At 35.4% G+C, this 18,576-nt stretch overlaps 1 protein-coding gene across 1 annotated transcript in view; it reads left to right on the top strand.

Annotated features, from left to right (window-relative positions):
- The window catches only part of NDST3 (N-deacetylase and N-sulfotransferase 3), a 184,220-nt gene that overhangs the window by 49,880 nt on the left and 115,764 nt on the right, over window positions 1-18,576 (top strand). Inside the window, 1 exon segment of the mRNA XM_043569644.1 lies at window positions 11,500-11,587. Within this exon segment, the coding sequence (XP_043425579.1) occupies window positions 11,500-11,587 (88 nt within the window).

Raw genomic sequence — 18,576 nt, 5'->3', positions numbered from 1 at the left:
TTTCATTGCAGGTCATGATCTCACATTTTGCGATTTTGAGACCCACATTGGGCTCTGTGCTGACAATGTGGAGCCTGCTTGGGATTCTCTCTCTCCTTCTCTCTCTGCCCCTCCCCCACTTGCTCTGTCTCTCTGCCAAAAATAAATAAATAAACTTAAAAAAAATTAAAAATGAGGTGGTATATATGTAAATGGAATATTACTCAGCCACAAAATATAAGAATGAAATCTTGCCATTTTCAATGACATGGATGTAGCTAGAGAGTATTATGCTAAGTGAAATAAGTCAGTCAGAGAAAGACAAATGCCATATGATCTTACTCACATGTGGAATTTAAGAAACAAAACAAGCAAAGGAAAAGAGAGACGGAGAGAGAATTCAAGATACAGACTCTTAACTGTAGAGAACAAAGTGATGGTTACCAGAGAGGAGGTTGTTGGGGGGGGGGTGGGTGACATAGGTGTTGGGGATTAAAGAGTGCACTTATCATGATGAGCACTGAGCAATGTACAGAAGTGTTGAGTCACTATATTGTACACCTGAAACTAATATAACACTATATGTTAATTATACTGGCATTAAAATTTTTAAAAATTTAATTAAAAAAAAAAGAAAAGCAAATATGGTACTTAAGGGATTTCCAACATACCTCTGCAACAATTAGTGGAAATCTAATTTACTATGAAATAATAGTAAGTGGGTTGACATGCCTCAGTCCCCTCATATGGCATCCTAGAGCTATGCTTCCTTTTCTGCTTTGCTGCTAAAAGCAAGTATTTTAAATTATTAAGGCATCACAATTATGTTTTTTACAACTCATAAAAAAACTTTTTCTCTATAACTGAATGTGTGAGATATAGCTTACATTTTCCTAAAGATACCATATTGTAAGAAACTGAACTACTTTAAAAAAAAAATTTAATGTTTGTTTTTGAGAGAGGGAGAGAGAGGCAGAGTTTGAGCAGGGGTGGGGCACAGAGAGGGAGACCCAGAATCTGAAGCAGGTTCCAGGCTCCGAGCTGTCAGCAAAGAGCCCGAGGCCAGACTCAAACTCACAAACCATGAGATTGTGACCTGAGCTGAAGTTGGGCACTTAACCGACTGAGCCACCCAGGTGCCCCTAAACTGAACTACTTTTTATGATAATTTCCTTTTTTAAGTACATTAATATTTTGACTACTTTAGTATATCAACCATAAACTGAATAGAATATGCATAACAATTTCAAGTGAACACTCAGTGAGAATAGCACATACTTAATCGTTCTTTATTTTCCCACTCACATATCATTATTTGCCACTTTTGTGTCAACAAATGTTCTAGCAAAACCATCTCTCATCTGTATAAATTAGAGGTTATGTATAATGTATGCTCTGTAAGTATGTAACAGAAATAATTTAAGATTACTATGTAACTATTTTCTCCTTGACTTTCACACAAACCTTTGTTCTTAATCTGTTCCGGCAATACAAATAATAAAATACCTGAACATTGAGTGGGAGAATGAAGAATTCACTCAGAAAGGAATACAAAGCCTTGTAAAAGTTACTGTGATATAGCTACTTGCATCATCTTCCTCTTTTGCTTAAAATCCTCAGTGCTGATTAGACATCCCTGAAAGTACTAAGGTCCAATTTGAAAATACCATTTAAAATTTTAGGCATATGCCTGATTTAGGATAAGGTTCAGAGGAAGGGAGAAATGATTCCATCCACAGAGCTAAAACTCCACCTCCATGTGCTAGGAAAGGTTTTAGGGCCGTATATCCATTTTCCCATGTGATCTTTATACCTAGCCCATGAGCAGTATATTGTTGTCACTATTTCCCAGAGAAGGAAACTGATCTGAGAGGTTCAAAAACTTGTCCAGACTTGTGCAGTAGTCAAATGGCAGGGTCAGACTCCTACCGCATTCTGATTCCAAACTTGCTGTTCATTAATCATGCCCATGTTCGTGAGGCCACACTCAAGGTCTAAACATTCAGCATATGGTGGCCATGACTTAATGTAATGTCAGTAATAAGCAGGATAATCTTTAAAACACCTGACTATAATTAGCAAATTCCCAGCTGAAAGTTCCGTATCCATTTTCCCAAATATGATGAGGCTCATGTAAAATGTAGAAAACACACTCCCACCTTTGGTATTTATATTTTAAGTTAGCAGGATATAGTTTCCCCCTTTTTGTGTGTAGACTTCAAATTTAGAAAATAGTCAACTAAACACTGAATGATTGATTTACCATTAGGAATGTTACTGTCAGGTAGTACAGCTCTAGGTTTACCGGTTCCTTGTCAAGAGAGTTTATATACTGTTACAAGTGGCCAAATCTTATGTACTCCACTGGCCTACCCAACATGCCTGAATCTCCTTCTGATTTCCAACCTCAATGTCACTTCATAGGCAGGTCAAGTAATGTAGTTGGCCCTGGCTTTATTGCTCATTGTTTTCCTCTAAAGCGGTCTTCCCTCTAATTGTACAAGATGCCTTCACTCTAATATTATGCCTAACTAACTGTTTTCAGCAAATTTCAGTGTTTTTCTGGTCTGGGAACAGGTCTTCTATAGAAAGCCTTTCTAGTTCTATACCTGGTAAGGAGACCAAGGTGCCAGCTATGGCGTTAAAGCCTTTCAGCATCCACTGTCCAGCTCCACACAGGGTGCACTGAGTGACTGTTCTTTAATATGCATGCCAGTAGATAAACATTCCTAGTTTGGCTGGGTATTCACTGACCAATCTAGTCTTCCCATCCCCCTCATACCTTTAGGATTTGGAAACTAAGAGTGACAATTAGTTCGTTAAAGTGGATTTTGTCACCTTATTTCCTTCTAGTGGATTTTGTCACCAGTGGCTGTGTATGCCAGTGGTAAGAGTGTTCAGTGTTAGTATCCTTGTTCTTTCTATGGACAACAGAAGCAGTGAGCTTTGCAATCCAAATCCTTGTTTGAATCACTTCTTCAACACTTAATTGTGACTAGGGGAAAGTCACTTTATGTAAATCATGTCTATTGTGTCTGAAATGGGAATAATGATCTTTTACATTATATACCTGTGATGCCTGAGTGTGAATGTTTGTGTGTAGATAGATACATAGATAGATACAAGATCTTGCAATTAGCTGCCCAATTGTTCTCATTTACTTTATGAGATACAGATACATTGTATATATTTATATTTAGGAAATGTTTGATTAGGAAAATGTTAACTCTAAAAATTCTGTGCTGAAACACTATCTGTGCCTGCTGCTAAAAAACCACACTCAGCACTTAAATTTCTTCCCCAGTTTTAATTTGGCTCACCCACTCCTTCAGTTACCTTATAAAAGAGGAAACAGGTCAAAATATTATCTGTGAAGCACAGATAAGAAACACAAAATTAGCAAATGTTCCCTCAAAGAATGTCACATTGTAATGAATACTAACATGAATCTCCATATAAAACGTTTTTGCAGTTATTTTTAAACTTCGTCTCATTGATTCACTTTAATTGATATATTCATTCTGTTAAGGGAAGTTGGAGAAAATCCAAAGATATATAAAAGCTCCCATTTTGCTTAGTTCTCAGAGCTCAATTTCTTTAAATTAGATCTTCTTGGCCTTCAACTAGATCTTTTAATGCCTGCACGTGTTTTTGGCTTTGTAGAATGAAGCCTCAAAAAACTAAGTTAGTGGGGTAGCATATAGATTCAAGATTTGAAAGAATCATTTTGAAAATAGTCAAATTTTCATGTTAAACTATATTCATTGTGCCATTCTCTTGTAATTTTAACTGAATATTATGTTCTCTTTTAATACTTTCATGAACATCTTCAAATTTGCTGGAAAGTTGTTTTGTTTGCCAAAGAATAAACAGAATTATTCTTATCTTCTTATCTCCTGCAGAAATGGCTACTTCATTGGTATATAAATATGTATTGGTACACAGAGCAGTATTTATATTAGACAAAAAATATAAACAACCAAAACATACAAAAGTAAGATGAAATGGTTAAATAAATTATAAGGTACCAATCTGATGCAGTATTCTGCACCCATTAACAAATTTGGTTTTGGGAAGTTAATGTGACCAGAGAAAGCTCAGAATGTACTATTAGATGACAAAAGCAAAATTAAAAACTCTGTATTTTTAGTAATAATAGGTACAGTTCTAATTTTTGCCTCATGGCTCTAATCTCACTTACCTATATATCTATATATCTGTCTATACTTAGGTATATGTAGTTATTGGTAAAATTAGGAAAGAATTCATCATAATATTAATTTGCCTTAAAAGGTGGATTTATTAGTGATTTTAATTTTTTTAACTAGAAAAAGTAATGTGTTATTTTATTTATTTTTTATTTATTTAAATTCAAGTTACTTAACATACAGCATAGTATTGGTTTCAGGAGTAGAATTTAGTGACTCATCACTTTCATGTAACACCCAGAGCTCATCCCAACAAGTGCCCTCCTTAACGCCCATCTCCCATTTAACCCATCCCTCCACCCACCGCTTCTCCAGCCACCCTGAGTTTGTTCTCTGTATTTGAGAGTCTTTCATGGTTTGCCTCCCTCTCTCTTTTTATCTTATTTTTCCTTCCCTTCCTCTATGTTCATCTGTTTTGTTTCTTAAATTCCACATATGAGTGAAATCATATATTTGTCTTTCCCTGACCTATTTCACTTAGTATAATACCCTCTATTTTCATCCACAATGTTGCAAATGGTAAGATCTCATTCTTTTTGAGCCAAGTAAAATTCCACTGTGTGTGTGTGTGTGTGTGTGTGTGTGTGTGTGTACACACACACCACATCCTTTCTTTCCATTCATCAGTCAAGGGACATTTGGGCTCCTTCCATAATTTGGCTATTGCTGATAGCATTAGGGTGCATGTGCCCTTCCGAGTCATCATTTTTGTATCTTCTGGATAAATACCTAGTAGTGCAATTGATGGGTCATAGAGTAGTTCTATTTTTAATTTTTTCAGGACCCTCTACACTGTTTTCCAGAGTGGCTGCACCAGTTTGCATTCCCACCAACAGTGCAAGAGGGTTCCTGTTTCTCCACATCCACACCAGCATCTGTTGTTGCCTGCCTTGTTAATTTTAGCCACTCTGACCAGCGTGAGGTGGTATTTCAGTGTGATTTTGATTTGTATTTCCCTGATGATGAGTGATGTTGACCATCTTTTCATGTGTCAGTTAGCCATCTGGATGTCTTTGGAAAAGTGTCTATTCAGGTCTTCTGCCCCTTTCTTCACTGGATTATTTGTCATTTTTGGGTGTTGAATTTGGTAATTTCTTTACAGATTTTTGGATACTAACCCTTTATCTGATACGTGATTTGAAAATATCTTCTCCCATTCTAAAAGTTGCCTTTTAGTTTTGTTGATTGTTTCCTTTGCTGTGCAGAAGCTTTTTATCTTGATGAGGTCCCAATAGTTCATTTTTGTTTTTGTTTCCCTTGCCTCCAGAGGCATGTCTAGTAAGAAGCTGCTGCAACCAAAGTCAAAGAGGTTGGTGCCTGTTTCCTCCTCTAGGATTTTGATGGTTTTCTGTCTTACATTTAGGTCTTCCATCCATTTTGAATACATTTTTGTGTATGGTGTAAGAAAGTGGTCCAGGTTCATTCTTCTGCACGTTGTTGTCCCGTTTTGCCAATACCATTTGTGAAGACTCTTTCCCATTGGATATTCTTTCCTGCTTTGTTGAAGATTAGTTGGCCATACATTCGTGAGTCCATTTCTGGGTTCTCTATTCTGTTCCATTGATCTCTGGCTCTAGTTTTGTGCCAGTACCCTTTTGTTTGATGATTACAGCTTTGTAATACAGCTTGAAGTCTGGAATTGTGATGCCTCCATCTTTGGATTTCCTTTTAAACATTACCTCGGCTATTCGGGGTCTTTTGTGGTTCCATACAAATTTTAGAATTGTTTGTTCTAGCTCTATGAAGAATGCTGGTGTTATTTTGATAGGGATTGCACTGAATGTGTAGACTGCTTTGGGTACTATCGACATTTTAACGATATTTGTTCTTCCAATCCATGAACATGGCATGCTTTTCTATTTCTTTGTGTCTTCTTCAATTTCTTTCATTAAGCTTTCTATAGTTTTCAGCATACCTCTTTGGTGAGGTTTATTCCTTGGTATCTCCCAGTTTTGGGTGCAATTGTAAATGGGATCGATTTCTTGATATCTCTTTCTGCTGCTTCATTATTGGTGTCTAGAAATGCAACCGATCTGTACATTGATTTTATATCTTGCAACTTTGCTGAATTCACGTATCAGTTCTAGCAGTTTTCTGTTGGACTCTTTTGGGTTTCCCACATAAAAATATCATGTCATCTGTGAAGAGTGAGAGTTTTACTTCATTTTTCCCAATTTGTATGCCTTTTATTTATTTTTGTTGTCTGATTGCTGTGGCTAGTACTTCCAGTATTATGTTCAATAACAGTGATGAGAATGGACATCCCTGTCATGTTCCTCACCTTAGGGGGAAAGCTTTCAGTTTCCCCCCGTTGAGTATGATGTTATTTGTGAGTTTTTCATATATGGCCTTTATGATGTTGAGGTATATTCTTTCTATCCCTACTTTCTTGAGGATTTTTATCAAGAAACGATGCTGTATTTTGTCAAATGCTTTTTCTTCATCTATTGATAAGATCATATTATTCTTATCCTTTCTTTTAGTAATGTGGTATATCACATTGATTTGTGAATACTGAGCCAGCCCTGCAGCCCAGGAATAAATCTCACTTGATCATGGTGAATAATTCTTAATGTACTAGTGGATTCAATTTGCTAGTATCTTTTTGAGAATTTTTGCATCCAGGCTCATCAGGGATATTGGCCTATAATTCTCCTTTTTAGAGGGGTCTTTGTCTGGTTTTGGAATCAAGGTAATGCTGGCCTCATAGAATGAGTTTGGAAGCTTTCCTTCCATTTCTATTTTTTTGAACAGTTTGAGAATAGGTATTAACTCTTGTTTAAATGTCTGGTAGAATTCCCCTGGGAAACCTTTTGGCACAGATTTGTTGGGAGATTTTTGATTACTGAGTCAATTTCTTTGCTGATAATGGGTCTGTCAAATGTTCTATTTCTTCCTGTTTCAGTCTTGGTAGCGTGTATGTTTCTAGGAATTTGTCCATTTCTTCCAGATTTCCCAGTTTTGTTGGCATATAATATTTCATAGTATTGTCTTATAATTGTTTGTATTTCTATGGTGTTGGTTGTGATCTCTTTTTCATTTGTGATTTTATCTGTTTGGGTCCTTTCCCTTTCTTTTTGATAAGTCTGGCTAGGGGTTTATCAATTGTGTTAAATCTTTCCAAGAACCAGGTCTTAGTTTTGTTGATCTGTTCTACTGTTTGTTTGTTTGTTTGTTTGTTTGTTTGAAGTTTATTCATTTTTGAGAGAGAGAGAGAGACAAAGTGTGAGCAGGGGAGGGACAGAGAGAGAGAGAAGGAGACACAGAATCTGAAGCAGGCTGCAGGCTCTGAGATTTGTCAGCGCAGAGCCCAATGTGGGGCTCAAACTCACAAACTGCAAGGTCATGACCTTAGCCAAAGCCAGATGCTTAACCAACAGAGCCACCAAGGCACCCCTCTACTGGTTTTGTTGTTGTTGTTGTTGTTGTTTATATATCATTCATTTCTGCTCTAATCTTTGTTATTTCCCTTCTTCTGCTGGCATAGGCTTTATTTGCTGTTCTTTTTCTAGCTCCTTTAGGTGTAAGGTTAGTAATGTGTTATTTTAAAAGTAATTACTGATGCCTGGCATTGTAAATTACCTTGCTAATTATATACAAAGTTTGGAACAGTTAAAAATACAAGTACCATTTTTCAATAATCAGACTATTTCTGACAATAGAAATCTTTTCCTAGGGTTCTTGGATTGGAGGAGACCACTGAATGGTACCTCTGCAGGTGGTTGTGATTCTTTACCTCCTCCGTGACCAACATACTCTACACATGAGAGGGTTTGCCTGCCCAAATGCATTTGGTTTTCTGAATTTGATATGAGAACACTGATTTGGCTTATCATGATTATACTTTTAGATATTATCACAGCATTTTTGACATGTTGCACATAGAGAATAAAGCAAAAAATCATTTATATTTTTATAATACTTTGTTCATAGTAATAATAGACTAGCTCAGTTTTAAAAAGACTAATGCTGAATAAAATCATTCTAGCAATGAAGAGTTCAATGAAAAGAATATAATCTAAGAACATTGCTGGGTGTTCTAGCTTCTAGCACTTCAGAAGCCTATTTTGAAAGGATGGAATAATGGATGAACATATAACATTGTTTTCATATACCCCCCCCCAAATCTGGCTTCTAAAAACAATAGTATAAGAGATAAGAAATATTATGGCTTATCTTAAGTATATAAAATATCCTCTAGAAATAAAGTTCCCTCTTCCCCAGATATAGGCATAATGGTAGTATCTACTGTCTGTTTCAGTATATCTTTTATGTGTTTTAGTGTTTGTTTCTAGAATGTCAGATAAATGTGTAAAATGCCAACTCAAATCTGCATAATCATGGCTAGTTCAATAATTTGAATCAACGTATTCTAGTTGATTTAGAGGTTAGTTCACAGGTACATTATTTAGCTTCAAAGGCCAGAGAACAAGCTAGGTTTGTTTGTTTGTTTACTTTCTTATCAAGTATTGTAAAGATTAGTTTTAAAAGGCAATCAAGGGTCATATAGCAAAGCTCAAGGTTAGCTGAGGACTTTTTCAAAGAGACAAAAAAAAAAAAACTTCCAACTTTAAGGTTAAAGCATTGAACACATAAGAAATTATTTTAAAATGGATTTCAAATCTATACTTTAACCATTGAATAAAGTGAGTAAAATGAAGTAAGTAAGATGGATAAAAGATCTAACGGGAAGGAACAATAATAAGAGCTAGCTAGAATATTCAAATGGGGAGAAGAAATGAAAAAGAAGGGAAGAGGGAAGCCTAGAGGAGACTGAAGACAAATAAAATGAGAAATGAGGAAAACAACTTTTAAGTAATGAGACAAATATATGACATAATTATTAGTAACATATAATGATATACATAAAATATATAATTGCTGATAACTATATCAACACCTAATACTTTAGGCCACTTTTTTAAAAAGCTTATCAAGCACTCCTACATATATTATCCCTTTTAGAATCCTCATCACAACTTTGTGAGTTAGATAATTATCTCCACTCTAACAAATGAAGAGAAAATTTCAGAGAATATAAATTGTCTAACATCACTAACAATAACAACAATCTTATTAATAGTACTGATAGTAGCAGCAGCAATAAGACAGGAGCAGGAACTAATCATTGTTGACCACCTATTATATGCCAGTAACTATGTCAAGAGCATAAAAGCATGTAACCCTCACAACTGTGCTTTGAGGTAATTATTATTATTCATACTTTACATGTGATGAGTCTGAGGTCTAAAAATGTTAACAGCATGCCCAATACTGAATAGAGACAGATCCAGAATTTCAGCTGAGGGAATCTGACTCCCAAGTCTTACATGACTTCACGATAAGTCCCTGAGCTGGCATTTAAATCCATACCTTCTGGGGCACCTGGGTGGCTCAGTCAGTTAAGCGTCCAACTCTTGGTTTCAGCTCAGGTCATGATCTCACAGTTCGTGCCCTCTCTCTCTCAAAATATATAAATAAACTTTAAATAAGTGAATAAATAAATAAATAAATAAATAAATCCATACCTTCCTATTCTATACCTTATGTTCCTTCCATAAGGACAGAATGAGAAAGTCTCACACCCTACATCCAGGCAGCACCACTCCCCACCCCTTTACACAATAAGATTCTGTGTCCCATTACTCATTTTGTCACTGCTGAGCTGGCCAAATTCTCCTTTCCCTGCCCAACCCATGCCCAGGCCTTGCAATGACAGAATCTAACCTGTCCCTAATGACATTGCCATCATTAACCCTTTGTTTCTATACTTAGGTGTGGAAATCCACAAACAAACATGTCTTCTATCTTTGAGTGCCCTCAGGACCCACATATTTTATGGTTCAGTTGTTCAGTCAAAGTAAATTGTTCATGTAAACACAGCAGTGATAGAAAAAGAAGACTTGGATACCTAAATTTTGGAAAATTACCATTGGCCAGACGAATTTAAATAGAGATTCAGAAGTCCTCTTCCTCTGTTTCTACACAATAAGGAGAATCACTTATGTCCACAGATAAGGGATAATCTCTGAATAAAAGGTGTATCTATTTAGCTCCCCAATAAAGACCGAGACCTTGAACATGATGGGGCAAGGCTTCCAGGTGTCAGCTATGCTGCTAAAATAAGATTTTATTGTGGACCCAGTTGTAACTATGGAAAGTGGGAAGAGGGGTACCTAATATGGAATCAGGCAATCTATATCCTTAGTCTACAATTTACCACTAATTTTACCTGTGAACATGGGCAACTCATTTCTCCTCAGTTTCCTCGTGTGTAAAAAAAGTTATTAACTAAGATCTTTCACAAATCTAGTCTATAGTGTTACTTTCTGCCTAGTTGTCTGTGTAGGGAGGGTGGCAGGGAGAAAAGAAATATAAGAATAGGAATTTAAATAATGAGGAAGAAAAGAAGGAGCAGAAAGAAAAGAAGTCCATTAAAAATTCATAGCATGAGGGTGCCTGAGTGGTTCAGTCAGTTAAGCATCCAATTCTCGGTTTCAGTTCAGGTCATGATCTCATGATTTCATGAGTTTGAGTCCCACATCGGGCTCTGTCCTGACAGTTCAGAGCCTGCTTGGGATTTTCCTTCTCTCCCTCTCTCTCTGCTCCTCCCCTGCTCACACTGTCTCTATCTCTCTCAATATAAATAGCCTTAAATTTTTTTTTTTAATTCGTAGCATGGTAAATACTTTATAAGATGTAATAATTAAAACTCTGTTTTAAAAAGTTTTACCTTCAAAAGTAGGGCTGTTTGTTTATTTGTTTGTTTTTTAATGAAAGGCCGAATTAGAGATTTACTTTATCATGATATCCTCTTTTGAAGAACAATCACTGCCTTGTGGGAATCTAAGACTTAAAGATTGAAAAGTCTTGGATTTTGAAGACCAAAGGCATATCCGAGAAATAACAATGTTTCCTTTCAACATATGTTCTTGCATAGTTTCACTTAAAGAGTGTCCTTCTTTTGACAATTGGTGATCTATGTCCCTGAGAAATGAAAGGAGATATATTTTATGTACTAGATAACAGTTCCTTTAATACATGCAGAATAAACTTTTCATGTAACTTCCTTTTTCTAGCTGACACTTTTTGCTAATTTATTGCAAGCTGAAGGATAAATATGTGTATATGTTTATGTTATCTTGAAAGCATCTCTCTGGTTGTAGATTGGTAAAGACACTACTTTCCATCATTTAATTCTCTCATGTATAAAGGAGTAGTTTTACCCTTTGAATGCAAAAGGAAGATATCTTTTAAAACTTCTCAATGACATTTTCTAACCCGATTTTTGTTTTTTAATTATGTATTTCAGGCCCTGCTTGACACTCAGAATCTTTTGCGTGCACAAATCACAAATTTTACGTTCAACCTTGGATTTTCAGGAAAATTTTACCATACAGGTAAGAAAAAGGCGGTTAATTACTCTCAACGGCCTCTCTGACTACTGTATTTAAAAATAAGATAAAAACAGAGAGGAAGGCAAACCATAACAGATTCTTAAATACAGGGAACAAACTGAGGGATGCTGGAGGGGAGGGGGGTAGGGAATGGGCTAAATGGATGATGGGCATTAAGGAGGGCACTTGTTGGGATGAGCACTGGGTGTTCTATGTTAGTGATGAATCTCTGGGTTCTACTCCTGAAATCAATATTACACTGTATTTTAACTAGCTTGAATTTAATTAAATAAATTTAAAATAATAAATAAATAAATATAAATAAATAAATTTTGTGACACCTTTTCTTACATCTTCCTACATTCCATGTCTCTGTCCTATTCTATGTTCCTCATATTATTCAATTCAATTTAGCATATCATTTTCTTAATGTTTATTGATTTATTTTTGAGAGAGACAGAGTGCGAGTGGGGGAAGGGCAGAGAGAGAGGGGGAGACAGAATCTGAAGCAGGCTCCAGGCTCTCAGGTGCCAGCGCAGAGTCCGACGTGGGGCTCAAACCCAAGAACTGTGAGATTATAACCTGAGCCAAAGTTGGATGCTTAACCAACTGAGCCACCCAGGCGCCCCCTTAAGATAGCATTTTTTAACCTTTACAAAATGTTTATGGTTTGAACATTTATTCATCATGTTATTATATAATGGCCTTCCTTTTCTACTGAAGCATAACTTACATATATAAAAGTGCAATAAGTAGTAAATGTGGTGCTCAATGAATTTTAAGAAACCAGCGCAAATCAAGAGAGAGAATACTACCAGAATCCCCGCACCCACCTACCTTGTGCTTCCTCACAGTCACTAGCCTCTCTCAAAGAAAACCACTATCCTGGCTTCTAATATCATAAACTATTTTGCATGGCTTTGAGATGTGTGTAAAAGGAATCATACAGTATCAGCCTTCTGTATCCAGCTTGTTTTAAGTGACTGAGCCACCCAGGTGTCCCTGTTCAATATCATTCTGGTTTTACAGATATTATTGTGTATAGTTGTAATTCTTTCATTTTCATTGCTTTATAGCATTCCATTGTTTGAATATATCAAAATTTCCTTATTCCATTCCTTTCCAATGTAGATGTTGGGGTTTTTTTTCCTAGTTTTTGGCTTTTTTTGACTAATCATGTTAAGAACACTTTTGTACCTATCCTTCAGAGATCATAACTATTTTTTTTTCTGTTGGTTATCAACTAGGGGTAGAATTTTTAGTTATATAGCACACTTATGGCCAACTTTAGTAGAAAAATGACAGCTTTTCAAAATGGTTGTACTGATTTTCATTCCCAACAGTGTATGAGTTTTCTTGTTACTCCACATTCTCACTAACATTTGATATTGTTCATCTTTTTAAATTTAGCCTTTCTGGTGAGCACATAGAGATATTTTATGGTTTTAATGTACATTTCTTTCATGAGCAGTAACATTGAGCTTATTTCATATATTTATTGGCCATTTGGAGATCGTCTTTTGTGAATTATTTGAGATTTTTTTTCTGTTAGGTTACTTGCTTTTTCTTGTTGATTTGTAGAAATTCTTTATGTATTATTTTTTTCTTTTTCTTCTTTATACATTCTTAAAAAATTTTTTTTCAACGTTTTTTATTTATTTTTGGGACAGAGAGAGACAGAGCATGAACGGGGGAGGGGCAGAGAGAGAGGGAGACACAGAATCGGAAACAGGCTCCAGGCTCTGAGCCATCAGCCCAGAGCCTGACGCGGGGCTCGAACTCACGGGCCGCGAGATTGTGACCTGGCTGAAGTCGGACGCTTAACCGACTGCGCCACCCAGGCGCCCCTCTTTATACATTCTTAATGAGCCCTTCGTCAGTTACGTATGTTGCAAATATACATTCTCCTATTTTTCAGGTTTCTTTTCACATTCCTAATGGTGTTTTTTGATGACCAAAAATACTTAATGTAGCCTAGTTCATCTTTTTGTTTCTGTATGGTCGATTTTTTGTGTCTTTTTAAAGATATTTTTGCATACTATAAAATCATAAAAATATGCTTCTATGTTCTTACAACTTACAAATCTGAAATCCATCTGGAGTTGATTTTTTTGTATGTATGAGATAGAGGTCAAGATACCTTCTTTTTTCCACAAAGATATCTAATTGGCAGCAAGTATTAAGTGGCCATCCTTTCCCCACTCCACCATAGTGTCATCATTGTCATATATAACCATATATGTGGACTCTACACTCTCCTGTTCATTGGATCTATTTGTGTACGTCACACGATCTTGTTTACTGTACCTTTGTAATTAATACTAATTTCTGCTAATAAATACTAATACTAATAGACTTAATACTAATATCTAGTTTTGCTCATCTTCTCCAAGATTGCCTTGGAAATTCTTGGCCCTGTGCATTTTCATATAACTTTTTAGAATCAGCTTACCAATGTCCACAAAGAAATTAGTAGAGTTTTTATTAAGATTGCATTAAATCTATTAATTTGTGTAGAAATGCCATCCTAAATGTTGAGTCTTCCAATCTTTGAATGCCTTTAGGTCACCTTTAATTGCACTTGATAAAACTTTTACTGTTTTTAGATTCATTCCTTAGTGGGGCTTTTTGATGCAATATCAAATGGTGTCTTGTTTTTTATTTCATTTTGCATTTCTTTGTTGATGGTATGTAAAAATACAATTAAATTGTGTACTGATCTTGTATCCAGCAACCTTGCTATGTTCACTTATTAATTCTGTACTTTGTAGGCTTTTTTAAAATTTTCTATTTATACAATCATATAAAATTTTGGATACTAAAACGGTCCTTCCTCATTTCTGAGCCTTGTGAATTTTTTTCCTTACCTATATTGCACTAGGTTAGCTCTCCAGTACAACATTAAGTAAAAGTGGTGATGATGACACATGTCTTATTCCTGACGTCAGGGGAAATCTTTCAGTAGTTTTTTTTTTCCCTATTCTCAAGGGGAATTCTTTCATCAGACTAGTTTGTAGACACTCTTTATTAGCTAAAGGATCTCCTTCTATTCCTAGATTGCTAAGAGTTTTATCATGAGTGGGTGTACTTTGTCTTTAAGTTATTTATCTGTTGCATCTCTTCCCTTACTAAAATGAGCACTCCATGAAGTCTTCACTGTTGTAACACCAGCAACTAGAACAATGACTACTGAAAATGAATTAATGAACAAATGATTGACTGAAAGTAAAATCCCATTTAACTATTAGTATTTATATGAAACAAGGTCAGAGAATAAAATTTTACCACATTGCATTGTGAAAGAAATTCACTCTAAATATTAAGAATAACTAGAAACTTTCTTTCCCAAACATAATAGAAATAGAAATAAGAAAACACTTCTGGCAACTTATTTTTTTGCCTAATGCTGAATGTGAAAGATTGACTCTAGCCATTGCTCTCCTTCCTTTTTGTTTCTGAAATATTTGTCCTTTTCCCCTACGTGGGCATTTCCCACAGCTCACAGTAAGAATGGCCACTACTTAAGCCAAAGAAAGTAGAACACAGGAGAAAGCTAAGGCCAAGGCTTGAAGGGATCTTGTTATCTGCATATGATATGAAAGCTTCCACGCAACTTAGCTAGGCTTATCTAAAACCAATAAAGTCATTTTTTAGTGGGAACAGATGTAAAGTTTAATACTCCTAATCTTTCAAAAATTAGATATTGTAAAGTTTAATTGAATTATATTGTCTTTCTAAATATGTAATTCCTTATCCTATTAAAAATTCTATTTTATTCAATCTCAAAGGGAAGGAGAAAAATAGCACTATCATAATAGTAAGACTTTCTTTCAGGAAGAGGTTCCATCTTGTTTGATATATATTTAGTTTTCGAAGCATTTGTGGATTTTTTGAGAAGTAAAGAGATTAAGGAAATAAAATCATAGTTCCCTTCTAGTGAGCAGCACCACATTCTAGGTACTTAGCTAATCACTTTTCATGTACCTTCTCAATGAATCCTAGGAGTTAAAGATTATGTTACCCTGTTTCTAGATAAGAACATAGAAACTTAGAGGGGCCTAAGGTCATACAGCTAGTTAAGTGCAAAAAACAGTCTTAACCTTAGATCAGGCAGAGCCCAAGTCTTATGCATTAGATAAATTGCATTTTTAATATTTAATTGGCAATTCTTGATAAAGGAAGCTGAATGGCAAAAGGTTCCTTCCCCTTATCTATAGATACTTTAGGTTTGTATATTTCCCCAGATCATGGAGAACCAGCAGTCTTGGTAAATTCTAACTATATTACAGAATTAATTAACAATGTGAAGAGCAATATTATATCGAATTCGTAAATGATGATCTTATTTCTAAAATCCAAATTTGGTCAATAAATGATAGTTAAGGGCTCTGAATTTGGAGTTGTTTATCTGGGTTAGAATTTAGAGCCCATTATGGAAAAATCCCAAATTTCCATCAAATGATGAACGGATTAGAAGATGTGATATAGATATAGATATAGATATATATCTATATATATATATAGAACTGGAAGGTATTATGCTAAGTGAAATAAGTCAGTCAGAGAAAGACAGATACCATATGTTTTCACTCATATGTGGAATTTGAGAAACTTAACAGAAGACCATAGGGGAAGGGAAAGAAAAATAAGTTACAAACAGAGAGGAAGGCAAACCATAAGAGAGTCTTATGCAGAAAACAAACTGAGGGTTGATCAGGGTTGGGGGGTGGGGGAGAAGGGAAAATGGATGATGGGCATTGAGGAGGGCACTTGTTGGGATGAGCACTGGGTGTTGTAGGTAAGTGATGGATCACTGGAATCCACCCCTGAAGCCAAAACTACACTGTATGTTAACTAACTTGACAATGAATTATAAAAATAAATAAATAAAATAAATTTCTAAATTAAAACAAAAAGAATTTATAGGTCAGAGACCAAAATGTGACCATGTTGTGTTGTGAAAGAAAATCACTCTAAAATACTAAGAATAATTAAAATCTTTCTTTCCCAAAACAGAAATTAAAAAAAAAAAAACAAACCAACACTTCTGGCAACTCAATTTTTTGTCCAATGCTGAATGCTAAAGAATGTCTCTAGGCAGTTGCTCTCCTTCCTTTTTGTTTCTGAAATATTTGTCCTCTTTCCTTACTTGAGCACTTCCCACACCTCACAATAAAAATGTCACAATAAAAATGTAAGAAACTGGCTTCTGTACCAACCTTGTCAGTGACTTGGGACAAATTATTTCACCTTTCCAAATATCAGTTTCCTTATTTGAAGAATAGAGTTAGTAGTAGCCCTTACCTCATAAGGTTGTAGTGAGAATTAAATGAGATGGTGCTTATAAAAAAAACAGTTAACACAATGCTTGACAAAAGGTAGAGTCTCAATCAGTGATGATTTTAAATATCATGGCAGGAAAAATTGAAGATAAAATACTGAAAGATAAGTTATTTAAATAGATACAAAATAAATAATGATTTGCACTAACTTTATTAGATTTCAGCATAGTTTTGTAACAATTTAAGAAATGACACTTAAAGTTGGGGAATTTGACTTCTAGTTCTCTCTTTCTCCAGTTCTAACAAAGGTGGGCAAAAGTCAGGAGATAAAAGGGTGGCTAGAGCCCAGGACAGCCCATCACAGCTATGTTTCAACTGCTTTTTATCGTAATGTTTAAAGTAATAAGCAATAGACATTTATTCTCAATATAATTCTGACATAAAATATACCCAAAGTAGGATTAAGTGAAATCAGATAAGAAAGAGTTATAAAGAAAAAGGGAAAGGCATATATTTATGCCTACTATGAATTTATATAAATCTATCAAAAGGCAGACATCATTTGTCTAATACCTGCATGATTCAAATGTATAAATATTTCAATAGCAGATTTCACCATGGTATTCAGGAAAGAACAACAAACGCCTGAGCTATCTTTCCAAAGCTACTTTTCCACTGTCCTGATAAATAAACTTTGTGTAAAGTCCAGGTAGAAAAAGGAGCAAAGGGGAGATGACAAGAAAGGTGCAGGAGAGATAGGAGTTACAGGGGACAGGGAATAGAGATTTAAAGCAGTAGGAGGAGTGACTTTTCATAATCTAGGAAATCTCATCTCCCTCTACCCACATTCACTGTATCCAGAGGAGGTGGAAGCCAGGAACAAACTGATTACTGGGAAACCCCAAGAGACTTATGCCTTTTTTCAGTGTGGGACAGTAAAACTGCAATAAGTAACTGATTGTAATCTTCGCTAATATGGTATCCTGAGGACATACAAAATGCTAAGCAAGAGGAGAGTCTCTTGGATGTAAGTAGAGATGTTTAATTGTGGTGAAACTATATGACATCATCCTCGTGTCCAAAAACAAAAACAAAAACGAAACAAACAAACAAAACATGTATTTAAGCATCACCAGTCACATGTAACAAATGTTTCTTCACCAGGGCCACCATATTTATCACCTAAAGGTAGCAGTACTCAAAACCCTGCAATGATTGGGGTCATCAGAGATTCTAAACCCTGACTCCATATTCCCATTCCTTTGCATTCCTCTCTAGAAGTCTTCCCCGAGCTGTAAAATAATCACTTAGAAACCCGAAGCTGGTGACTCATTAATCAGGCCAGTCAGTTAATTATGATGCCTTGGTCTTGGCATCTGCCACATAACATGCAGGTGACACCTTCCCCCACACTCTAATGCAGTATCATTGTGAAAAAAATAAAACGAAACTCAAGGAGACCTGAAAAAGACACAAGAAGAACAAGAGTAGGAAATTAAAAAAGAAAGGAAAAAGGCATGTTAGATTATCCAATAGGTGCCAGGATTATAGTACCACTTCTTCTCAAAAAGAATAAAATAGGTATTGCGATCCATCTTTTTACCTATATAAATACAGACATTAAGGGGTTATGTGACTTGCCTACAATCACACAATTCAAATGTATTGGAACCTATAAATAAACTAAAGACTTCTCTGACTCTAAAAGCT

The sequence above is a fragment of the Prionailurus bengalensis genome, chromosome B1, assembly GCF_016509475.1.
Source record: "Prionailurus bengalensis isolate Pbe53 chromosome B1, Fcat_Pben_1.1_paternal_pri, whole genome shotgun sequence".
NCBI lineage: Eukaryota > Metazoa > Chordata > Mammalia > Carnivora > Felidae > Prionailurus > Prionailurus bengalensis.
This window is presented reverse-complemented; position numbering and strand designations above follow the sequence as displayed.